Here is a 26,168-nt window from a genome sequence, read left to right as displayed (position 1 = left end):
GTTGGTTGGTTGGTTGGTAGGTCGGTCGGTCGGTCGGTTTTGTCGTTAACTTTCGGGCGTGTGCAGTGAGTGAGTTTTGAATTCAATAAGTGGAAAAAAACACGCCAACATTTATTGTTCACGGCGCATCAGGAAATTCTTATTCAATATGTAGAGAATAATTTGACGATCATTTAGTGCAAGAATGGAGATTTTTCGTTCAATCTGAGCAAAGTTATAAGTTTTTTCAATTTTTCAGGAAGTCCGGGGTCGTAAACCCAATTAGTGAAAAAAAAAACGTGAAAATTTTTTTCACGACGCGTCAGAATTCTCTCATTCATTCTGTAGAGAATAATTTGACAATCATTTTAGTGTAAGAATGGAGATTTTCCGTTGAATCTGAGCAAAGTTATAGGTTTTTTTCGTTTTTTTCTACAAAGTGCGGTTTCTTTTAAGAATTAAAAATAATTTAATTAAGAATAATTTAATTGGTCAGTTTTCACGCGAAGAAAGAGGAACGTGCCATGTCACGCATCATTGACGTCGTAAACAAAATTATGCAAATTTCTGGTGAAATGAACACTTTAAGATCTTGTCAGCTTTCATAGAGGTTTCAAAGGGAAAAATGTTTCATTTTCTAAATTTACAACTGGAAATTTATGGGAAAGCAAAAGGACGCGGTCGATAAATAATTCTTATTTAGTAAGAGCTTCTCATAGTTCATTATTTTTACTTGAGTATTGCGTGGACTGAACTCCAAAGGAAAAATTTCACGCATTTATGTCGGGCATGAAATGTAATGCGATACTTTGTTGAACAGATTTCCCTTTATGAGATCGGCTCGCCCTACAGTAATTTTGTAATTTTAATTCCCAAAAAAACTTCACTTGCACATCGAGCAAGTGATGGTTAGAATCCACTAGCCCGATCGCAAAATCCAGTAGCTCCGGACTATCGGACACGAATTTGCATGACGTAGCTGCACATGGCGTGCTTCTATGAACTTTGAATAAACAAACACGTGATTTTTTTTTAATCAGCGCATCAGAATAATCTTATTCAAGCTGTAGAGAATAATTTGACAATCATTTTTATAGTACAAGAATGGTTATTTTGCGTTACATAATCGGGCAAAGATATAATTTCTTTTAGCTTTCAAGGAAGTTTCCGTAGCCGTCTAAATTTCAATTGCTATGTGTTATCTGCATTCACGAGTTGGCTCACAGGAGCCTTTGATTTGTTCAGATCTTGAGCTGTTTATCGCGACAAACAGACGTTTCTACCAACAATGCGCCGGCGATAGGTCCTTCCCTGTCCCCTCCCTACCCAAAGTAAAAATAAGTCGGTCCCAGTCCCTTGAGAGCAATCCAACTCAAGATGGCGTCGTTCTGTTTAGTTCGTATTTCTTTTTAAATTTTCCTTCTGTTAAATTGGCCAGAGAGGGGACCTGATTTTTTTGGGACCACTTTAGTCAACTGCATATATTTAACCGTGGAGAAATCCAATGTGGAATCCAAGAGCGGCTTAATCGGCACATTGCTTGCGTCGTGTCGTGCTGTACATGACAACGAGTGGTAGGAGTAATGGAGGTGGTGAAGCATCTTGCTGTTTGAATGGCCCAAACAGATTATTACGCGGGATGCCCTAAGGGGGCATACCGTGTCTAAAAACGGGACGATTTCTTTTTCTTCGTCGTAGCTTCAAATCGGTACATTAATTTATTCATTAAACTCACCCCTCTCCTACTCGGGGTGTATTGTTCTGATTGTCTTCAACAGAAGCAGGCCAATCAAAATCCATTCTTGTCGCTTACATCGCGAGGGAGGGGACCCTTTCACCCTTACCTGTGTGACGTCAACGCATCATTTGATCTATTTATTAAAAACGGATTAAATTTGGGGCGATATTGTTTATCACATGTTCTGGACTCAAGTGTGCCGTTTTCAAACGGAAATTTCACCATTTTGAAGCGGCAAATCGAAAGAATAACTTCTTAGAAGCACTCGACATTTAAAACGGTAGAAATTGGTGAGTTCATGGCGAAGGAATCGTGCTTTGTTTGACAGTCCTTGACCACGACGCGAGACTAAAAAGAGGTCATTGAGAAGCTTACGTTATCGTAATGGAATTCCACACATTTCCGGTGAAAGTCTGAGTCGCGTAACACAAGGAAAACAACGTAACGCGATCGTCGTGACTCAAACTATTCCATTAGCAAGGATAGTTTTATCAATCGGCGAAGCATACAGTTGGAAAAAATGAATCAGCCCCAGCATCACGCGTAATGCCAGTAAAGCAGGCATCTTGTTGGTGATTGTGGTAGAGGGAAGGTAAGAGTGTTTGGCTTTAGCATCCGATTGTTGCTGAAGATTTAGTTGTGTGTTCTGCGTGAAGTCGAAAATGGCTAATTTGTTGCTCATTTGCAGATGCGAAATATAGGTATTCCAAAACTAAATGTTGTAGAGTGACTTTTGCTTATTTCGCATATCTCTGGCTTTTTACGAGAAGTTCTATGACCATTTATATCAGGTACAAAACACGAACTCCATTCGCTAAATTTTACAGCTTTTGCTGGCTGTCAAATTTGGGTCAAATTTACCAGAATGACTAGGACCTGAGGGAGTGACGGAGAGTGGATCTCATTTCTCCTATACCAAAACACTTGAAGAGCAAACTTTAGTAAATTTATCCATAAGTCCACCTAACCTATCTATGATGTTAGTATGGAATAATTTGGCCGACCCGCATCTTTCAGCTTTTTCAGATTTTGCCCGGTTTTCTCAGACATTGACTCTTAATTCATTTTGTTCTCCTTGTCTATGATAATCTTTAATGAGATATTATACGAAGATCACCGTCACCATTAACTAACTAACTAACTAACTAACTAACTAACTAACTAACTAACTAACTAACTAACTAACTAACCGTCACCATAACTACAACCATAACTTTAACCGAAACCACCACCACCACCACCACCACCACCATCATCATCATCATCATCATCATCATCATCATCATCATCATCATCATCGTTACCATCAACATCGCAACACCACCCCTACAACATCATTTCCACGACTTTTTGTCACTATCACGTCATTGCCATGTCATCATCATCATCATCATCATCATCATGCAATGTGGTGATGGCTCTCACTCTACAGGCGTTCAAAACGGCCGCCCTTCCTGCACAGTTACATCCTTCCAGGCTCCTGGCCACCTACGCAGATTATTTACCCTCTTCCTGCGTATACCTCTAAATACATAGGTTTAGTACTTTACGACTTTAAGACTTTTCATCATAATCATCATCATCATCATCATGATTACATCATCGGCATCATCATCATCAACATCATCATTATCGTCATAATCATCATAGTCGTCGTTATCGCTATCATCAACTCGTTTTGTAATTCCATTTGTGTTTACTTTTAGATGGTTCATCGTGCACAATTCTTTCGTTTATTATTGGAGAGAAATATTTGCTAAGAATAACATTGGACCAGTACCGCCACCAATCATGTTACTCAGTGATGGTGGCCATGTTGAAAACCTTGCCATTCTTCCGCTGTTGAAAAAAAGATTGCCAAGGATTGTTGTGGTAGACGGAGGCTACAAGGGCGGGGATACATTCTATGGAGAAAGCATTCTGAACGCAATGCATCTGGCCCGGACCAAGCTGAAATGCTCATTTTTTAGTGAGGATGGCAAAGATGTCATTTTAGACTTGCGGGAGAAGTTAGCGAAAGAACAGAACGGGGGAAATCCGCGTCATTACAAGTACGCATTTATTTTACAAGTCACTTACTTTGTTTATCTCGCTGGGAAAAAGGAACCCGTTTTTTGCCATTGTTACTCAGACTTGACTGGGTGGAAGAGGTTTTGAGGTTCGCTAATCCAGGAGGTCGTGGCATATGACTTGTTGGAACATTACACTTTTTTTTATAAAAGAACCTTTTTTATATGAAAATTGAGGCTGAAATTGACCCAGATTTTAAGAATATGCTAAGAACGTACCCAAGCTGAGACTAAGAGATGAAGCATTTATACTCAGTTCTGCACCCCTTTTTTTGCGTCGACCTAAAAACGTAAAGTAACAGTATTCTTTAAATCAAGGCTAACCAGACACGTATGTCAAAGAAATTAGATATGATGCAGCGCAATATGGTCTTTTTGAGGTTTCCCGGTCATGTTCATATCAATTTTTTTGAAATTTTATACCACTTAACTTAAGAACATTTCAGGCTGAAACGGCCAAAAGCTCACTCCTGGATGTTGCTAAGGCTCCCAAAAACCTTGATAACCTTCCCTAACAACAATTTAGCAATAAAGATTGCAGTGCACATTTCTTATGAAACAAAAACCACTTCCTTTTTTTTCTTTCCAATACTGTTCTTCTTGTCATTTCAACAGATTTAAAGTTTATTATCAAAGCGATGAAGCTGGTGATGACAGTGAAGGAGAAATTCTGCTTATCATACCAAAGAATTCACAACCTGACGTCAGTGATTGCGTAGAGACCGCTGTTGGTGAGCTCCAAGGTGATACCGCTGTTATTGACCTCCACGGGCTTGATGAGCCTGAAGGAATGTTCCATGATGACGTCAGTAAATTGACTTTATGTTGCTGCGAGTGTTGTCACCGAAAATCATGTCAGTGGTTGTCAAAGATCCTTTGCAACGTCTTCCCACAAACCAATACGGCCAACCAGTTTTTTACACCTCGGATGTTCTCAGCCTATCATCATGAAGGATATCGGGCATGCGTAGAGGCCAACGCTGATGATTTTCTAAGAGCTGTTATCACAGAAAGGCAGCAGTGTGCTAGTTGTGAGTGAAAGACTCTTGCCGGAGAAAAAGACCTACTGTATGATGAAATTGTAATAGTGTACCGTGTGTGAATTGCCAAAATATTCGTTAAGCAGTAAGTGATATCACATAAGTTATAAGTCTTGCAGAAGTATGATAATTAGAGAGTTTCATCCTTAGCTAACTGCAAATATTAATCTTTTTGGTTCCTTCTTCGACGATTTGTGGTAAGAGCTTCATCTTTCCACATTTTAAAGGTTTAACATGTTAAAGGTAAGGGCAAATTAATGCTCGATTGAATAAAATAGCTCACGGTGATAGAGTATGTGTCAAGCATCTTATACGATAAATGAGGGGTTCCATCTTAAAGGGCGAAATTACATTGACAAGGTCGTAATAAACATTTCAATGCAAAAGCTTTCAAAGTTTTTTTTATTACAAATGTTTCTAATCATTAGGAACATTTGTAATAAAAAAAACTTTGAAAGCTTTTGCATTGAAATGTTTATTACGACCTTGTCAATGTAATTCTTTGTTTTCCACATCACAGAACGTGTGTTTTGAAAAGTTTTCAAAACATACGTTCTGTGATGTGGAAAACAAAGAATGTCACTGGCACTTAAGAAGACTTTGGCTCGATCAAACACATTAAATATTAAATGAAATATTTTTTTGATCAACAGAGAATGGAAGGTCTTTCAAAATTCTGCTGGGTGTCTTAAAAGGTTAAACCTTAAGGACGGTGCCTCTTAACACCGAGGTATTTTTTGGACAGTGCGGGAAAAGCAGATCTAAGCAAGGGAAATTGTAATTAAAAAAGAAAATATTGAGGACAACCAGGCATTTTTCAGATTTAATTAAAGCATAATAATTCGAAAAAGTGAAAATACGAAACAATGTATAGAATTTTGTTCCAAATTGAAGCTTAATTATCTCTACAAAATGTGTGGTTACCCACAATTTACTTTTTGGATTTAAAAAACACTTGCTCAAATCTAAATCGATATAATTTTCCGCATGGCCATAAGCCGTGCAAAAATAACTTTGAAATAGCAGGCTCCGTCCAAGAGAAATCAGCATTTCTAGGTCCATTTCTAGATACGCAGAACGCATGCGCAGGAGCAATAGGAGGAACGATCCTTAATTTATCTAAGGATTGGCTTAAAAGTGCTTCTAATTTTTTTTCTCAAAACGCGATTTTTTTTAATTTGCTGCCATTTTAGCTCACCATTTGCCTTACTCTTCTCTCGGTTCGTTTCTGTGACATAGGTTAAGGATCACCTGACTTTGGACTAACACTAAAGAAGTTGAGTTTCTTTGAATTTGAGTTCAGGAGTTCAGTGACTTATCCGGCCGGCAAAAAAACGCCCTCTTCTATCGATGACATTGGGCCCTGTGCACTTTAAGCGTTTAAAATGTTGAAATGCAGCGAAATATTCTGTTTTGACATAATTATTATATATTATATTTAGTTTTAGGTGTGTTTTAGTTTTTATAATAACGATTTTATATTTTTAGCAATGGTAAATAATTTTGGGATTGTTTGTTATTAGAGATACCCTGAATGCGATATAATACTCACGATTTCTTATCTTATCGTATCTTATCTTAACGTTGTTTTTTATTATGGTTGATAATAATAGTTTTGTAGGAATATAAGATAGTGTAGTTTTTTGTAATAATATCAGGGGCGTAACCAGGATTTTTTCACAGGAAGCCACAATTTTTCAAATCCCGAGACCCCACCCCCCCCCCCCCCCCCAACACACACCCATTCTGCTTTTTTTTTAAATCGTGTATACAGGCTGTTAAGGGTGCTTTCCGTTTGTCAGAACTGGCTGGCCAGACAGGTCATTTCCCCGATGGAATTCACCAATTTCTTCAGAACGGTACAGAAAGTTTCCTTAATGTGCAATTTTGAAGAATTTGTAGAACCTACCTTTCAGAATGGCACATTCCATTAATTTTTACAAACTGGCTGTTCAATTCTGATAAAATAATGGAAAGCACTCTAAGTTAGTTAAAAAGCGTAGTAAAGTATTGTACTGTTGTTATTCTGTATGCCCACCAGGCAAATCTTGTTTCAAATTTAGACAAATAGTTTACTAAGAGTGTATTTCTCTCCAGTCAGGTGAACCCTTTACCCTTTTTAGTGATCAGTATCAAATTTCTCCTAATACAGCTGTAATACATCTTTTTCGTTCACATGTAAAAGTCAATGAGATTAAAGGAAATGATCACAGAAGATATTTTGTTATTTAAACAAATTCTGCCAACTAGTATCACCAGAAGAAGAACATGTAGAATAGAAAGGAGAAAGTGTACGTTAATTTTCACTGAATCTTGGGACTTACAGAGATAATTTTGTGTACCAGTGAACTGTTACAGTAAGCTACAATGTAGCTACAATAGTCAAACATCCCATCCAGTGGTGAGAGGGGGTAAATGATGGGGCTGTAGTCATCACATTTTACTGAAACTGGACAGGGGTCCAAGCAATCTCATACCCAGAGTCCTCAGCCTCTTTGGCCAGCAGTTGGTCACCAGGTGAGACTGTGGGGAAGTGGAATTTTATTAACCACAGGATTTCTGCGGTAAAACAATTAAGCTATTACAAGGCAGCCAATTAAAGAATTTAAATAAAATTGCAGTTCCCCAGAGCCTCTCCTGCCGACTAACCGCTAACCAAAGAGCCTAAGGACTCTGGGTACAAAACTGGGGTCCAAGCTACAAATGTTTCGGTTGCCATGGTGAGTAAACAAATAATGGCGACTGAGATTGCACTAAAGGCTGCTGATTTAGTGAGTGTTCCAGAAGTGAATTAGTAGAGTGCTAAAAAGTTTTATTTTTTGTATTAAATTTTTAAGATCCAAAGAAAATACTGGTAAACAACATTTTACAACATACTCGAAAGACTAATTTGTGTTCAGTGGTTTTCTAACTCACACAATATTAACAGTGCGTCAATATTGGTAACTGTTTAAAAAGGGGTCATGAAAAGGTCACATCGAGAAAAAGTGAGCTTGGAGCCCTGAATTGGAGCTAGCATGCAAGAACTGCAGTGAGTCATCTAGCTCAATCAGTGGCGCAGATTAGACTTTTACATTATCATACAGGTGAAAAAAAGGTAATTTCACAATCAATGTTAAGGTTGTTCAGTTGTTACCCATAAAAAAAAAATTCAATGGTAATTATTAGTGACTATGTATTACAATCTTTTTTTTGGTACTATATGGACTATCAATACAAACTAAATTGCCTTGACTGTAAAGTACATAAAGAAAGCAAGTCACTTTTATTAGTGTAGTTCCAGAAAACATTCATACCTCCCCGACAGAAAGATTTTCCCTAAACATGCACCCCCTATCCTTCTGGTACAGCTATTCCAATTTAGCTTCGTAGTTTCCTTTACATTTTTTGCATTTTGTGACACACCCCTCCACAGCCTCCTGAAATTTCCAATAATTATTATTTCCATGTGGGATTACAGCTAATTATTTTCTGGTCTGGAACTACACAATGGTATTTCCCATTTAAAAGCCGTTAAAAATTTATTGCTTGCTCCTGTGCATCTCTCAGCCTGAGTGCTATCCCCTCCTTCTCTCGGCCGAATCCACACCCAAGGGGGTGTTCACCTCTCAAATCCTCCACTTAAGGACGGTGCCTACTTTTGTTACTGGGTATACGCTCTGTGCGTCTCAAGATACATGTACTCGGGTTTCCTATGGGTGGTGCCCACTAATACAGGGATATTTTTAAGTGGTTTAAAACTACATGTAGGTGGAGAAAGCAGCACTTCCCAAGGGCTTTTGGTATCCAAAAAGAAAATTGAGGGGAACCATGCATTTTTCAGAGATAATGAAGCTTCAATTTGGAAAAAAAAAACACCATATTTTGTTTTGTATTTTACTGCTTTTTAGAATAATTGTTGCTTGATTATCTCTGATAAATGCGTGGTTACCCCCAATTATTTTATTTCAATAGCCCTTTTCCCGCATAGTCATAAACCGCACAAAAATACTTTGGTATTAGTAGGCGCCGTCGTAATTGTGCCACAAAGGGAAACCTGTGATTGCCCAGCAGGGGGCAGGGATAAGAGGGGAGATTTGTTTGAGAGGAGAGACTTGAACAATTAACCAGCATAATTGCATTAAAGTATTGCAAAACGAACATGATATAGTTTCCAGGGATCATGTGTACTTAAGGCACCCGTCGGCCGGCTGCTGACCGTCCCTCTCGGCCGAGTATCGACAGACATATCGGCCGATACTCAGTCGACATTCGGTCACATGATCCATAATTTCTATGAAATTAGATAACATCGGTGATGTTACTTAGTATCAGGCGAATAATGATCATGCCACAATTATGCACAAATAACTTAAATAGATAATCAAACTTCATAAATGAGAACGATAGAGTGTCTTTAGTTGTTGATATTTCCTGGAAATCCTGAAAGAAATTTATAAAATATTAACTAAGACAACTTAGAATTCCGAGAGTAAGGTTAACGCCCCGTTCAGACGAGGTGACCGTGCCCAGTTCCGGAGCACTGGTACTAGTATGGGGAAATATGAGCTTTTTGTCGGTACCCGAGCAAAACCAGTGGGCACTGTACCGAGGCATGGCCATACCTCAAAAAGTAGTATTCGAGCGCCGTTCCTGGGCACAGACACTGGTTTGAAAATTAAGGATTTTCTCAGTTCCCACGCTTTTTCCTCACGCCTCTTTATGGTACAGTAAACAAAGTGGCGGAAGGTAAATTGATAAACGAGAACACGATTGCTTTTTGGTCTGACTGAACAACTTCCTTCTCAGTTCCCGGGCACAGGGCGCCCCAGTAAGGACACCCAGTCTAAACAGGGCTTAAGGAACTAAGGATACGACTACAAAATGGACAAGTGATGAAATTATTGAATGATTTAGATGATAATAACCTGTTAATCGTCCATAATGAATGATGTCATCCGCCATATTAAGTTTTACAATCGTTGCAAAGCTGAAAGAAGAAGAAGATGAAAACCCAAATAAGTTTCAATTTCACTAAGTATCACCATGTTAGACAGCAAACTCGTTTGATCTAAACCTGGTCTGCTATTGATTTAACAAGGAAAGGAGTTCCGATCCCAGCCTTATCCAATCTATAATATCTACTCATATTGCATCATGGAGGGGAGATTTAGATTTATTGTTAAAAAAAAGACACTATTCAGAGAGCTAAGGATCATTTTTTACTTTGCTCTGTCTGTTTTTACCACTGTTTGTGACTGTCCTTTGATCCATAGATTGAGATAGATTTTAGTCTGATGAATTTACTTGTTTAGAAAGATTTTATCAATTCTTAACCAGACAACTCATGAGATTAAAATAACGACAATTATGGCACCGACTCGCCGAAAAAATGGTGACATTACATTGCAGATAATAAATTTAACAGCAAGACGGCACTTTAAGGTTTCTACCGGCCAATTAGCCTGCACAGAAAGCGTTCCCGTCAGGTCTTATGTGTTTTTCGCTGTTTGAACGCGCGGAGATTAAGACGAGAGTGAAAAATAGGGAGGCAAGAGGTGCTTGTCCCAATTTTCGCGCGATCAAAAAGCAAAAACATACGGGAACCCAAAGGAAACGGTTGTTATGACGGCTTAAGCGGCAGATGCTTGTCCCGGGCCAACTATGAAAGCCGATAAAATCAAAGAGCGTGTCACCAGTAATTTTCTCTAACCCAGTGACTAATCGAATAAAAAAATTTCATTTTTCTACAAATAATTTCCAATTTATTTTTCATTTACGTCTTCCTTTTACTGCTGTAAGGTTCAACCTTGCCGTCTATAACTTATAACCAGGCCTTAACATATTCAAGTACTGACGTTTACGAGTTCAGTAGCGCTCCGTCAGAGCGAATCCATTGTAAATTACCTACTGAATTCTGTTGTTTAAACCGAACATTTCTATTTACGCTCTAGGTAGTTGGATTGTGGTTCGGAGATTTTTCCTCGTGTGATTCCACGACACTATCAAGAAATTTAGAACGCCCCACTGTAGCCAATCAGGTGGGGAGTTTCCACAATTGTACAGTCGATCACTGTAGTGGGTTTTGCTAATATGTCTTAGGACAAGAGAGGATTTTAGGATAAGTACCTGAACAAGTATTGAGAATCCTTCTCCACGGTCGATTTTACAAACCAGGAAGGTTTGTAAAATATTATCCTCAATAGCTGGCTCTTAAATCTGAGTAAAAGAGAAACCAAAATCAGTGACAAATTTAGATTTTTTGCAGGCTTTAAATGTTCGATATTCATATTTCGTCTCACAGAATTTCCGCGAATTTGGAAAAGTGGACTTTTTAACTTACGTATGTAATCATTATTCATTATCAAGACATTTCTGCACCTCTTCTTTCGTGGTGAAAAGTGCAACTCGGTAAAAAAGCGCGCGTGTACATACCGGATACATATGTCGTGAAATAGATTGTTGCTTCGACCATGTGCGTCTGGCAAATAAGCAGCACTGTGATCCTCTGTCATGTTGCGGTAGATTAAAATAAAAGGACTCTGGTCAATTATTTCTTCTATGGCCTCTTGTATAGCACTGTAAGACAGAGAAACTATCAATCAACCAATGAAGTAATTGGGCTGCTTAATGTGTATTGGCTAAACACGGTTTCCACTTGGAACATTTGGTATTTACATCATACAAATTGTACTGATCATTTTCAACTCATAGAGGTCTCCTGCAAACTATAGCAGTTAACAATTATTCCACGAGCGCACGTTGGATATGAGATGATAGAAAGCGTAGCGCCGAGTTGGCTATAATCATCTCATACCCAACGTGCACGGGTGGAATAGTTGTTTTATTAAGAACAATAATACAATATTGCCAGATCTTGCTGATTTCGCTTTGCAAAAACAACCAGAAGACCATTTAATGGTCGCCATTTGTCGATGGCTCATTAGCCAATCAGCCAATTAGCCAATTAGCCGCTTAGCCAATCAGATCCCTAGATTGCATGCATTATACAACGATCTTGCATATTCTGCTTTATTTTCAGTGCCGTAGAATCATTGATTTCTGTAACCCTTGTAACCTTTGCCTGTTTTGAGGGAATTTGAAGCATGCACAGCAACAGGACTTTTGTGTTGGAGGTCATTTATGAATCTCCTTCACTTCGCAGTTTTCAACCAAGAACAAAACTTAACAAATTTCAACTTACAGAGAGTCCTTCTCTTCTCCATTTTGCTCGTAAATTTGAGACTGTGCCACAAAAACGTGAAATCCGCTATCGTGATATCCTATAATTAAGAAATGAAATCAGCAAATACTCGGCTTTTCTCTAATTCGTGCATAAAAAGAAAATTGCATTTGTTAGTTGTGCTTACCCACATAAATTAAACTCTCTGGCAGGTTTATACGCCGTTGCGTTGGTTTTGGTGTGGCTGAAATATGAAAACATGGCTTCGGTCAGTTTTAGCCTTGGTTCAGTAAAAGCAGTTAATACTCGACATACAATACGTTTGATATTAATGCCTAATGTTGTTCTGGAAACATTGTCGAAAATGGATTTTCGGTACCCTATAACTTCAAGAATAGAAAATATCACTTGAGTTTACCTTCTTCAATGTCAACAGGTTGGGGTTGTATATCTGGAATGACTGAAAAGAGTAAAACAAGTAGTAAGGGTTGATTTTGGTTTAATGGCGTAAAAATGGATACCGCACGTATCGTCATTTATAAAACTAAAATTATTGAAAATTGCCTTTTTGTACTTTATAATATCAAGAAAAGAAAATAGCACTTAGTTTATCAGTTACAATAAAAGGGAGCTCTGGGATTACTGAAATGGCAAATTAATATGTAAGACGTGGTTTCGGTTAAGTCGAGTAGAAAGTTATTGAAAAACTGCCCTTTTTGCACCTTATAATTCCAAGGAAAGAAAATATCACTTGGGTTTACCGGATGAGTTAAACTAGGAGCTGTGCTTTCCTGACCATAATTTCACTTGTCAGCTGAATAACTGTGCCTTTTTGTAACCGAGGTACGCATAACGAACCCGTGCAAACAAACGTACACATCGTGGTTGAAATAATACCTGGAATTTTCATGAAGAGATAGAGCTGTGTCTGCCTTAAGCCTGACTCACAAAGCACTCATCGGTATCGCTTAAAAACTATAGGCTTGTGTACTCAAATAATACTTGTCATATATCATATCTTAATGATGGCTGCATTAATTATACGTTTTTAGAATCATTTCAGCATATCGTATGTGATTTCCACACTATACGTAAGCATCGCAATCGATGACTTTTTAGTTAAGTTATATACTTACCTGTAAATTCACTTGGCAGTTTTTCGCCAGCCATAAATGATAAAATAGAAAACAGCGGCATGTTTTCGTATAGCCGCGAGGCCCCTTTCTCGACGCAGTCATTCAAATTTTTTCGTCCCCGTGTTTGGAATTTCTTTCCACCGCCTGATGTTTCGCATAGCTTGGAGAAAATCCCTCTTGAAATCTAAACGAAAAGATTTTATTACTGTTAAAAAAATCTTAGCCACCTCACAAAGAAATGAAGGAAAAACTTTTCCAAGTTTAAAATATCTATTACAATCTTACAAACTGTCTTTATTACTCCCTGGACCATTCTCGACCCAACAGCCATTCCCTTTTTGGAATAAACCATTAAAATGAATGCTTGTGAGTCGTGAATGTCACTGGATATCCGCAGAAGTTTGGGTTTTCATAGCGCGTGCATTACTTTACAAAGTTTTGCCGTTGAAAAACCGTTTGAAAAATCAACGCAACAAGACGCGCAATTTTTCCACGCATTTCGAACCAATTTCTATCGTGTACTCCTCATACCTGTTTCTTTGCATAGAAATGCTTTCTGGATGGCTTTCTGCGGCTAAAAGCTGCTCCCATGGTTAATAAATCGCCTTTTTGAACACAAACTTCTCTTCTCTTAAGAACTTAAGTCAGCGTGAAACTAAAAAATCTTCCAACATACGTGTCTTAAATAAAGGAATGCCATTGTTTAATCATAGCGCGTGCAATATGAAGAAATCCAATGATTGGTCGAGAAAATGAAAGGACGATTTGATCACATGATGATCACGTGACCACTGACATCCAAGCTTAACCTTGTCTTTAAACCGATATTTCAAATTTACAGTGAAGATAAATTAGGAGAAGAAACAGACTTCTTTTCTCGATCCCTTACTTCTACAAAGATGGGCATCGGTGAAGTTAGAGAAAAGCCGATTCCTGTGAAGATACAGTCTCTCTTGCAACTCGTTGGATGCCGAATGACTTTTACTTGTCCTATAAGATATAAGTTGTTCTATAACATATGAACCTAGTTTAATGGCCTAAGCTCCCATGAGTCTCCGGTAGCTCAGTAGTCATAGAGCATCTAGTAATCGGAAGGTCACAGGTCAGTCTCCTGTGTTGGGAGAACCCGGATTTTCTTTAATTTTTCTCCAAGTATTTTGTGTCACGGATTGATTAATACTTTACTCAGTCTCATATACCAATACCTTGTTTCGCTCGCCCGGCTCGCCGATTTTTCTTTTCGTCCTATACCCCATTGGGAGCCTGTTCTTAGGCTACCTTCATAAAGATTTTTTTGTTGCTTCATTTTGTCGGACGTTAGTTTTAATTACGCGGGATGCCTCCGGCAAACCGTGTCAAGGTTTACGTCGAGAATCTTTTTTGTTTCTTTTTCTTCCTCGAAGTTACAAATTGTAATTTCTTTTAATAAAATTTACTCGTTAAACCTGAAATAAACCCTCTTCTCCTCTAGAAGGGATATTTTAGTCCTCTATAGTTCCAATTATCTGAAGCAAACACGACCCAATAAGAATCCATTATCTAAGCTTATATTTGTAGGTCTTAGTGGGGCCTAGCCACTACCACGCACTCGCTTTTAGGGGACTCGTATGCGAGTCCCCTAAAATCGAGTGCGTGGGAGGCTAGGTGGGGCCTTGAAAGGAAGGCTTTTTTTTTCGCGTAAAAGATCCAATCGGTCAGTCAAAATGGCCGCCAAGTTGTTCGTTCTTCAGACTCTAATAATGAAGCGGTAAATCGACAATTTAAATGGGACAGATTGTGGTATTTCAAATTAAGCGAAGAGCTAGAGAAAAGGTTCTCACTGGCGCCGCCAACCTGGTCGAAAATGCTTGAGCGCTAATGGGAAAAAAAAGTTTTAAAAGGCCCTCCCCCCTTCATGATTCACTTTAGCACTCTGTCATACACTGCAAAGTTAATTCTCTGATCCATCAATAAAAAGAACAGACAAAAAAAGCTTTCCTAAATTAAAAATTTATTCAGATAAGCGTTTATTTACATCTACCCAAAAGATTTGAAAGAATTGAGAGTTGAAACAAATATATTATTGACCCGAAAACTGTTAGAGATACTATAAAGAATCCGTCGGTCTATCGAAATAGTATTTAAGTAAATATTGTGCCTGTGGGTAGCCGTACATTGAAACCCCATGCTTTCATCGAACAAACACCCCACACGAACGCCTTAAGGCGCCTTGGATTGTCCAGGGTGGGGTGCGGAAACAGCCCAAAAAAAAAAACAATTGATATTCAATTCTTTCGGAGAGCGGTTTCTCTGCAAAACGGTGAAGAAAAAATGGCGAAGCTACGAAACGTTGTGTGTGGTTTTCTGCAAATCAGCGGCATTATGCGCGGTAAGACGGTAATTTTCTTTCATATTCACCATTCACACTTATTCTTCTTACTTATTCCATGCCATACTTTCAGATTGGCGGAAATCGGACGTTTTCAAGAGCCAGCGGAAAATATGAACCCGGACAGGTACGCATCAGCTAAACAGCAGCGGTTATAAACTTTGTTGCTTTGATTGTATTTCTGAAGGAAAACTCTTGAAAGAATTTTGTAGTTGTGTATAACACGGCGGTTTCTGTCTCTGGGGATAGTTCCACACGCCATGTGCAAGAACCCCAGAACATGTGCGTTAATTGACTACAGCTACATATTACTGAACTGAAGAACACCATATATTGGCTTCCATGTTACGATACGCCGCATATATTTTAAGATACTGGGCATCATGCTACTGGAAACTATATCATGTTTAATGCTGGTTACTATTTGACCAGTGGTCAAATTTCTCCTCCCATATCCCCTGCCCCCCTGCTGGGCAATCACAGGTTTTCCCTATTTGCTTGTGCAGGGGTTGAGCATCGATTGATGGAAGCCACACTGACTGTCTTTCCTCTTGCGTACTGAACTGAGCCATCCCTGTATTTCATTTCTTGTACACTCCTGGATATTGCTCAATTACTCTCCTTAATAATGTGTGCAGTTATTGATAAAAGGCGATCAATGTCATCTATTGCATGCTTATTTATTTATGCAATTCTCTTTTCACCTACCGTCCATTTGTCTTGCTTTTCCCGTCCGGGCTGGGTAATCAACTGTGGAGGTATTTCTGTCTTTTTCCGAATTTTCTTCACAAATGTCAACCCCATTTTCAGAAGTCTTGCTATAGCGATCATGCTCAAACCCTGCACAAGCAAAAACACCAGTTGCCAACGAAAACTTGAAGAATAAGAAGCAACCATGTCGAACGAACAGGCTACACAGTGGCCGCCATATTTTTGAAAACAAGAGCGGCATTTCTATAACACCATATAAGGAGCGCATGATTGACGGAAGCGAATCGCCAAATGCTTGCCGGAGTTTTTATTCGAGAGTTGCGTATCAATGAAATCGGTGGTAAGTTTGGAATTTGAGCAGTGAACTTCCCTGTGGAGGTAGATTTGACCAAGAGAAGGAGGGGATAGCGCCCAGAATGAGTGTTGTATTAGAGAGAGTGGAATAAATGTTTGAAGGCTTTTAAATGGGAAATACCATTACAGAAAAGATTGGGGATTTCAGGGGAAAGGGAGGTGGGTTTTCCCAAAGGGCCAAAAAATTAAAGGAAATATGAAGCTGAATTGGAATTGCTGTACCAGTACAGGTTTGCATCAGAAAACAGCAGCAGTTATAAACTGTTGGTTCGATTGTATTTTTCAGATTTCTGAAGAAAAACTCGAAAGCATTTTGTATTTTTGTATAACACGGCGGTTTCTGTTTCTGGGTACAGTCCCAGACGCCATGTGCTAGAACCCCAGAACATGTGCGTTAACTTCAGCTTCATTTATTTGTAGTTTTTCATTTCCAACAACAATGTCTACGCTATGCAGAATTTTTAAGATACAGGACATCATGCTACTGGATACTATATCATGTTCATTTTGCAATACATTTAATGCAATTATGCTTGTTAATTGGTCAAATCTCTCCTCTTAAAAACTCTAAAAAAAATCTCTCCTCTTTTAACCTCTGCCCCCTGCTGGGCAATCACAGGTTTCCCGTTGTGGCACATTAAGGACTGTGCCTACAGATTCTGAAGTATTTTTGCGCGGTTTATGACTATGCGGGAAAAGGAGATCTTAGCAAGGGCTATTTTCAGAGATAATTAAGCAACAATAATTGTTGCTTAATTATCTCTGAAAAAAGTGTGGTTACCCCCAATTTTTAGAGGAGTTATTCTTCTAAAAAGCAGTAAAATGCAAAGTAAAGTATGGCATATTTTTCCAAATTGAAGGTTCATTAATAAATAAGATCTTTTAGCAGGGAGTCCACGTCACAAAATATGGTTTTCAGTGAGGGTGGATTTGACCAAGAGAAGTAGGAGATTAAGGACTTAGACTGAGCGATGCACGGGAGTAAGCAATAAATTTTTAATGGCTTTTAAGTGGGAAATACCATTGTGTAGTTCCAGAAAATAATTATCTGTAATCCCACATGGAAAAGATTAGGAATTTCAGAAGGCTGGGGAGGGGTGTCTCATTAAGGGCAAAATATTTAAAGGAAACTACGAAGCTAAATTGGAATTGCTGTACCAGAAGGATAGGGGGTGGGCGTTTAGAAAAAATCCTTCCGTCGGCTATGAATGTTTTCTGGAACTACACGTTTTGGAATTCATTACTAAAAGTGACATGCTCTCTTGATGTACTTTACAGTCATGGCAATTAAGTTTGTATTGTTAGTCTACATAAAAAAAGATTGTCATACACCATAATTACCGTTGAATTTTTTTATGGGTAACAACTGATCAACCTTAATTATATTGATTGTGAAATTACTCATAGAATACACCTGTATACTATAAATGTAAGCTTTTAAGCTGACTCAGTAAGTTTCTTCGAAAATCTAAAAGAATGTCAAAAAGTGTTGTCGGAAAGAGGACTTTTCTTTAATTCTGACGTCGTCTTGGCTAAGTTGAATTATTTAACTCATCGAAAATTTAAAAACCCATGTTCGCAAACTGATCAGAAATCTTCTCGTCTCCCATTTACTTGTAATTTCGCGGCAAAAAAGAATTGGTTGTATAAAGTTTTAAAATGTTGCTTTCGGCGTACGTTATATTCGATTCTGAATCTGCTCTCTTGTCATTAGTACCTTTTCAAAGACACATTTGCCATTAAAATCAGACAAATTTGAACGGAGTTATAGAGGCTCAAAGTTGGCCACAAATATTCTATAATCAGTAAGCCGTGTTTGTCCCCACCCCTACCCTTAAAGGAAAACAAAACAAAAAGTTTAGATGGCGTTAGACACCGTGGGCATTAACGGCAGTTTTCAGGAAACGGGCGAAAAGTTGAGTCCTATTTTCGGTTTGGATTCAGATAGTACAAACTGACAGGAATTGAAGATGATACGAATAAATTAATGTTTCACTGGTTCCCGCCTGATGTACGTACGTGACTGGTGGCATTCATACTTACTATTGCCGTGAAATAAGCCAAAGAAAGCGTTTATTTGCATCATAAATCGTTCGTTACAATGACTGCCTTTCAAAATTGTGGTGTGACATTTCATCTCTCGTATATGATCTACAGATACATGTCTTCAGTGTTACCTCCTTAGGTTTAATGTAAAGCGATTGTTTCAGTCAAAGGTAGAATTGATGCGTAACCTATCAGATTAAATCTCGCTAATAGCAAACAAAAAAATAAAGGAAAATTCCTGTTAATATGATCTCTTCGTGCTAGTTTATTAACACCTAGCTGTACAGCACATTAGCGTCCCAGAAAAATGTGTGGGTACGCTGTCGCATACATTTGTTTTCTTCTTTAGGTTTTGCCTGCAAGTCAGGTAATATACGCAGTGGGAAGTTGTAAATCTGCATCTCAGTTTCCATGCAGAGTAATGACATGGGGGTTTGGATGTAGCACACAAATCAAATTCCGCAAAAGTTATTGTTTGGCGCCTGTCTCTTCCTGTGTGAATTAAACAATAAAATTGTTTCAACTACTATGTTTTACTGGGGAAAATTCGAGAGTAAGCGAAATTCTAAACGAACAGGTAAATCTAAACTTAGCAAGTGGAACAACTGAATCATTCAAAAGTTTAAAGGTAAAGGCCATGAAGCTATATTTTATGATAAAACAACAAAAACAACAACAACAACAACAAAAAGAAAGTATATATTTTTTAAACTTAAAAGTTCAGAAAATAAAAATATATAACGCGTTAGAAGCATTGGCCAAAGCCAAATTTTCTGCACACCAGTCGGCAAGCACTGAGCCATTAAGAACTTCTGCCGAGCAAGGCATATTCTTTCTGAGCCTATTAAATGGGTAGGCCATTACTGGGCTCATTTTCACCTTTTTCTATACTAAAGGACATTTTTATGCAAAAGGTTTTGAGGCAAAGAAGAAGGAAAAAAGCCAAATGATCATTAGTGCAGACTGCCGCTTCATCCCAATTAAACTGTGCAATGTTATTTTTAATATTTGTCAGGAGAAGTGTTGGAATACTAACGTTTAATAACTTCCGTCTCCACTTCAGATGTGTCGGCAAGGCCGGGGTATTCATACAACCTGTACACTGGGTACTGAGAACAGAAATCTCTCACTTCCGGCCTGAGTGTCGCTTTATCAACGACCCCACCAATCTCCCACTTGTGATGCTCTGTTTCGATCTGGTGAACCGGGGGAAGGGCTGCCATCTGCGAAAAGACGATTCAGTCTATTCTGAGACTAAATGTTAAAGAAACCCCTTCTGACAGCTTCAATATCGGAGGATAATTCTCTAGGCTAAAAGATTGTATGAGAAATTCACAGTTGCCCAACGAAGCCAAGCTTAAAGGACCACTGTGAAATTTTGAGGGAACCTTCGAGCCAAGAGCATTATCAGCCGATATACCAGCAAGCCGGAAAAGGGTTTAGTTATTTCATAACTCTCCAATTAATGTTCAAAATGTGCGCACTTAATTATGCGGCCTGTAAGGGTTTCACATGGGTGGTGCCTACTAATAGAGGGATAATTTTGCGCGGTTTAAAACTATGCGGAGAGAGCAGAACCGCGTAGCAAGTGCTCTTGGTATCCAAAAAGAAAATTGGGGGTAACCATTTATTTTTCAAAGATGACAAAGTTTCAATTTGGAAAAAAAGCCATACAGTGCTTTGTGTTTTACTGTTTTTTAGAAAAATCATGTGTTGCTTAATTATTTTTAAAAAATGCGTGGTTACCCCCAATTTTCTTTTAGAATTCCAATAGCCCTTGCTAAGATCTGCTGTTCCCACATAGTCACAAGCCACACAAAAATACTTCTTTATCAGTAGACAAAATCCTTAATGCCTTATATCTTTAGTTACCAGCAATTGTTGTAGATCTTTATTTTTGTCACATTCGGGGCTTTTATGCAAAACAGATTATTTATTGACTGACATTTGCTAAGACGTTAGTTCATACTTTTATTTCATGTAGACTTGACCAAGTCGGGAGCTCCCCAACTTGGGAATATATTTTCATACTACTTTATGACTTAGAATGATGCAGTTAAAAACTGGAGTCTTTAAGACACTATTTGGTTCGCTGGCATCTTCGACTTGTTCAGGTCGGTTTGTATTGCAAACCAGCTCTACTACTAAACTGAAGCGGCCAAGTAAATTGGCGGGCGATCTTATAATGCATCTCATGACCTAATCAACTGAAAATCGAAGTTTTTATTATATTTACGATTCTTTGCGACAGTGCTCGGTTTGGCAATAACGCTTTGTATGTGTTTGTTATAGCAGAACCAAAAAGCCCCCTGTTTAGTGAGGCTTGATGACGAGTGCTGCTATATAATTTCTGTGACAATAATTTTGGCCTGGAGTTTTGTTAAATTGTTTTTCCAGAGGTACGCGAGCTCTATACTTCACCCGAGCAAACTGCAGTCGTGGTACGCAAAGGGTTTTTTTTAATATCACCCTCTTGAGATGGTTACTTTAGATAGTAGAGAAACAGTGAAAGTTTTCATGAGATGTTCAGTAAGGAGATCAGGGCTCTTACCTCTTCTAGTCCGGTTTTTAATTGATTTGGTTTCGCCAAGTCGGATGGCAGAGGGGTGAGAACACAAGAACGACGGTCTTTAAATCGAGTCAACGTAATGTTCTGTAAAACAAATAAAAATAATTATAAAATACAACGGAAAACAATGGAACTATAGCACCACATTTGAGAACGGTTTCCCAACAGCTTAACAAATAGCTGCTTGATTCTGTATGTCATTACGTATGCACTAGATTTCGACTTACGACTCATTTCAGTCAATCGACAGAAGCTCTCAATTGGTAGTATGGCAAACGTTGATAGGAGTGTCTCAGTGACTTTCAGACTAGTTTGGTATCTGAATGATGCACAGGCCTTCATACAGAAGTCCTTCAGTTTCCTTTGTGGATGAAAAGTTAAACACAACCGTCAATTAGTAACTTAAGTTACCTGGTAGAAACCTCGAGTCCTCGGCCACGGGGACCACTGCTAATCATATTTCAACAGCTAGGAACTGGTTAGTGCTAAATAGGAACAATCTTAAATTTACTTTAGGAGAACGAAAAGTGCCGGTCTGGAATTGAAGCACTGGCCTATACCTTTGTTGTCTACTGAGCATCAAGTCATAATTCTTCTCGTTATAACTGGTTACTTAATATGTACATTGGTCAATTACAGAAGTGATCGTCCCCTCAGTAGACAAACACGGGGCATTTGACATTGTTAAAAAAAACCTGGTTAAATTTCCCACTCTTTCACTACTGAGTTGTACTCGCTAAACACTGGGTCGAATATGTCCACACTTGCTGCGGACGAGAAGGCTTACCTCCGGGGGGGGGGGGGGGGGGTACAAAAAAAAAATTGGGTAGGGGTGTGCAGCCGGCTTCCCAAAACCCTTGCCCTATTTATGACCAAAATCTGCGATTTTCCCTACCCTATTTATGACCTGAAGTAGCTTTTTCTAAATAAAAATCGAGCCCAGGACTAGAGTGCAAAAATCTATGCCTTATTTATTACCAAAATGGCGGTAAAATGGCTAAAAGCGATACCCTATTTATGACCAAAACAGCCGAAAAACCATACCCTTTGGTGCCGCACATACCTATATAGCCCATATAAGGGAGTACCCCCCCCCCCCCCCGGGCTTACCTTTTCTTCTTTATTGAGGAAATAAAAAAACAAAACAATCTGCATGATGTGTATCAAATTTGATCAAGATTAAAACGTTGTTTTGACATTTCTTGTAGCCAGCAGGTAGGCTTCAAATGGTCTTTGGGTTTTGTACAAGCAAGGAAGCCACAACTGACGTTCCCATAACTATGCTCAGTGATGGGTAAATTAAGTAATAATATTTACTGGCTGAAGTAAAAATTAGGAAGAAATAAAGCAAGTATTTTCAGAATCGATTGGGCCGTGAGTCTTTTAGAGGCTACAGACCAGTAGAGTTAAAATGACTGGGGTGGGGGAGGGAGATCACACATAAAATTGACTGATATGTTACAGCAAAATTATGTAGCTGACGATGAGTGAACCTCCTACGAAAACACACCTCTTATGGAGTGAGAAACGTTGTTCTTATTTCTCTAGTGTGCTTTAATAAAGAAGAAGATCTTACCATCCTAAAGTCAAAAAGAAAGTCGGCAGCAACCACGTCATTGTGACCAGGTACTGAAAAGTACTCAATATCGTTGTCCGTGTCAATCTCTACTTGCTCGGCAAAGTTTGCTTCTTTCTCAGTAATGCGGACATTGAAATTCTCAGTCTTCTTCTTTAACCCAACATCAGAGGCTGGAATCTGCCAGTGGAGATAAAAGAAGTCAAAATGTTAGGATTTTTGGTGGATTGAGGAGGCCAAGCATTCCAGAAAGCTTCCCCCATTTTATTTATTTAGTGACTGGGAGGTTGCGATGAAGGAGGCTAGGGGCCCGTTTCTCGAAAGTCCCGGTAACTTATCTGGCCCAATAAGTATATTTTTAAATGTTTTTTCGCTGATTACACAGTGATTACAGACATGGTACTTGGCCAATGTTTTTAAACAATTACAAGATTTTAAAATTTAGTATTCAAAGCTAATAAAAATTGACTTCTGCTAAGAAACAACTATCACCAAAATCACTTATTTTTCAGTTGGCTCGGTTTCCTTTGTTCTTTTCGGTTGAATACATTCAATAGCCCCTGTCAATTACTAACTGTCTGAAAAGCTGGGTGCGGCTTTGGTTGTAAAAGGGGAGGGCAGGGCTGAAAACAATAGCTGACGAGGCGTTTATAACGAGGGGGGGGGGGGGGGAATATATCCCCTCGCCATATACCGCTCGACTTATTCCCTTTATTTAGTAATCTCAAACATTTTAACGAGTTCTTAATCGTTAATTATTAAAGAAAAAAATGAACAGCATAACTTTTACGCCTACTACTACTACTACTACTACTACTACTACTACTACTACTACTACTACTACTACTACTACCACTAGTAATCAAGAGAGGATGAACTTCCACCTGGTATAAAATAAGTATTTAATTATTTAAGGTCCTTGTTTCTATTAGCAATCCTCACCAACCGAAAAAATAAGCATGTTATTGACCTGTCCCTCGGGGATATGTGATATATTCCCCTCGTGGCGTGCCCTCAGGCTACGCCCTCGGGCACGCCACGAGGGGAATATATCACATATGTCCTCGTTCCAGGCCAATAACCCTTACTTATCGGGCCCGATAAGTTACCGGGGACCCGTTTCTCAAAAGTCCCGGTAACTTACCGGGTCCGTTAAGCATATTTGTAAATGTTTTTTCGCCGATTACAGAACGATTACAGACATGGTACTTCGCCAATGTTTTCATAGAATAATAAGATTTTAAAATTTAGTATTCAAAGCTAACAAAAATTGACTTCTGTTAAGCGCTAACCATGCTTCGAGCAACTGAGCCGGCCCAGGCTGTTAGATCCTATAAGCCTACAACTGATAGTCTACCGGCCCAGAACGCGCCCCCAAAGTTCCTTCTTTTCTACTTAAACGTCTAAAAACTTTCCGTGCCAAAATCGTTACACCCAAAAATCCACGAGAAAATTTCAAAACCCATAAATTCCCCAGCTGTAAAACATCAAACCTGTGAAAGGTCTCTCCACCTACCATTCACTAAGACCCCACCATCCCCCCCCCCCCCCCCAATCCCAACCCACTCTACAAAGCATAGCCGCGCACCCCAGGGATGGAGGGTGTTTCAGGTTCTTTGGTTTTGAAAGAGGATTAATGTTAATTGCAGATTTCAGATTTTTCCTTTTTTTTTGGTCTGAAGTAGAGTACAATTTTTGAAGGTGACTTGTTAATGCATGATCATGACTGACTTATACTAGATAATGATTTTGAAACTTGCAAGGGAGAGCTTTATGGTTTTGGAGAGACCTGCAATGAGCTAACGGTTAGCGCAGTTGAACAGTCCGGGTTGAAGACCTAGCTAAAGTAATAACTACACAACACAGTAATTGTGTTCTGTTCAGTTGAGCGAGTCAGTCTAGACTTCCAACTGGCACCTCAGTCTCAATCCAGGCCTGTAAATGGCACCGTCGAATTGTGAGAAAATACTTGATGTAACCCTGAGATAGACTAGTGTCGCATTTAGCAAGCAGAAGTAATACTCCTACTCTAGTGACTTCATGCTGGGCCTGTATCCTGTAATGGACTAGCGTTCCACCTAGGGAAGGGTGCTATGACTCTTAATTCGCTTAATGCTGGGTACAGTAAAACTCCTAGGTGCCCGGCCGAAAGGACCCCCTGCCTTCGGCAGAACGGCTTCACTTTAGATAATTTAATTTAGTAAGAGACCCTTTAATTGTAATTAAGTTATACTATATCAGACCTATTTTATTATAGGTCATACCATGTATTCATGTGAGAATACCGAATAAATTGTTGTTGTTGTTGTTGTTGTTGTTGTTGTTTTAGATACATGAAGTGAACAGTCAATCACATAAAAAAAAAATGCGTGGACACATCTACTGCATGTTGAAAAAGCCCGCAACAGGCATAAACAACTTACCACCGAAGCTCTCATCTGACTGATACAGATCAACGCAGTGAAAACGGCTGTGACAACAGCAGAAAATGCCTTATCATAAAAAGAAAATATAATCATTGTTAGTATAAATCTACTAGTGTTCTATCACGAATGCCGTTCTCTGATTGGCTACGCTACTTGCTATCTATTCTGTGATAGATAGTGAGTTACGGTTTCCAACAAAATGGCGGCCGCTTCGTAGATAATTTACTTGTTTAGTTTTGAACGAGTAGTAGATTTATACTAAAACAATAAGGTTATTCGCTGTCGATTTCTATGCGTGATAGTTCTATTCGGGCTTCGCCCTCATCATCTATCACGCGATCAAATCTCGAGCTCATAATCTAATTGTTAATTAGAAATTAAGAAATTGTGAAGGATATACGATTGACGGCTGTACCTGGGTCAGTAGCGCCTCTAATTATTCATGCAAATTCGACGACTTTCACTAACCGCTGAATATGTCAGTTGCAGATCTGATGCGAAAAGAAGCGCGTCACCAAACCACGAAAGCGAGATGTTTTCATTCGAGAGGAATCCAACAAAGTACAATGATTCGTTAATTGCCGAGTTGGACTTTTACATAATACATCGGTAGGATCTTTCAAAACAATTTACCTTACAGGAGTTAAAGAGCGGAACATTACAATCGATTCTGACCCGATTTTCACGAGCCTTGCGCTCTGATTCAAGTGATCGCTTTGTTTATGATTTTGTTCCCATGACAACTGATGACTGTCATTTCGTCTCTGATGAAAAACCTTTTGCAACGGATAGAAATAAAGATAACATCAAACTACGTGAACAGATGAAATTAGAATATTGAAATGATCTTAAATTCGGAGATTTATTGATCGGACTTCCTCTTTAACGCACCCCCCTAAAAAGTGCTGTTTAAAATGTAACGAACCTAGTTTCTCTGGTAAATAAGTTCATAAAGAAACATCTAATTAAAAAGTACGTAAAATTAATAGCATCC

The 26,168-nt window shown here is 38.8% G+C and overlaps 3 protein-coding genes across 5 annotated transcripts; 1 reads left to right on the top strand and 2 right to left on the bottom strand.

Annotated features, from left to right (window-relative positions):
- Nucleotides 1-2,964: 2,964 nt before the first annotated feature.
- LOC146448573 (uncharacterized) lies at nucleotides 2,965-6,742 on the top strand. Its single transcript, XM_085102441.1, has 2 exons — nucleotides 2,965-3,768; nucleotides 4,402-6,742. Exons 1-2 carry the CDS (start codon nucleotides 3,509-3,511, stop codon nucleotides 4,823-4,825), a joined length of 684 nt encoding a protein of 227 aa, XP_084958567.1. The 5' UTR covers nucleotides 2,965-3,508; the 3' UTR covers nucleotides 4,826-6,742.
- Nucleotides 6,743-7,422: 680 nt separating this feature from the next.
- On the bottom strand, nucleotides 7,423-18,469 carry LOC146448572 (uncharacterized). 3 transcript variants are annotated; one of them, XM_085102439.1, is made up of 9 exons: nucleotides 16,201-18,469; nucleotides 13,125-13,308; nucleotides 12,407-12,448; nucleotides 12,176-12,232; nucleotides 12,010-12,088; nucleotides 11,241-11,384; nucleotides 10,935-11,024; nucleotides 9,734-9,795; nucleotides 7,423-9,248 (listed from the first exon to the last, which is right to left on the bottom strand). In XM_085102439.1, the coding sequence occupies exons 1-9, from the start codon at nucleotides 16,387-16,389 to the stop codon at nucleotides 9,223-9,225; spliced, it is 873 nt and encodes a 290-aa protein (XP_084958565.1). In that variant the 5' UTR covers nucleotides 16,390-18,469; the 3' UTR covers nucleotides 7,423-9,222. The 3 variants fall into 3 exon arrangements, with proteins under 3 accessions (XP_084958565.1, XP_084958563.1, XP_084958564.1); XM_085102437.1 differs by having other exon boundaries at nucleotides 10,935-11,384; XM_085102438.1 differs by lacking the exon at nucleotides 16,201-18,469 and adding an exon at nucleotides 13,656-14,431 and having other exon boundaries at nucleotides 10,935-11,384.
- A 144-nt stretch (nucleotides 18,470-18,613) lies between these two features.
- Nucleotides 18,614-25,608, bottom strand: LOC146448571 (uncharacterized). Its single transcript, XM_085102440.1, has 6 exons — nucleotides 25,590-25,608; nucleotides 25,172-25,240; nucleotides 22,749-22,928; nucleotides 21,155-21,256; nucleotides 19,640-19,826; nucleotides 18,614-19,095 (listed from the first exon to the last, which is right to left on the bottom strand). The coding sequence occupies exons 2-6, from the start codon at nucleotides 25,184-25,186 to the stop codon at nucleotides 18,872-18,874; spliced, it is 708 nt and encodes a 235-aa protein (XP_084958566.1). The 5' UTR covers nucleotides 25,187-25,240; nucleotides 25,590-25,608; the 3' UTR covers nucleotides 18,614-18,871.
- Between the last annotated feature and the right edge of the window lie 560 nt (nucleotides 25,609-26,168).

The sequence above is a fragment of the Pavona decussata genome, unplaced genomic scaffold (genome assembly GCF_977016875.1).
Source record: "Pavona decussata unplaced genomic scaffold, jaPavDecu1.1 SCAFFOLD_904, whole genome shotgun sequence".
Taxonomy (NCBI): domain Eukaryota; kingdom Metazoa; phylum Cnidaria; class Anthozoa; order Scleractinia; family Agariciidae; genus Pavona; species Pavona decussata.
Note: the sequence above shows the minus strand (reverse complement) of the source record. Positions and strands in the feature narration are given on the sequence as shown.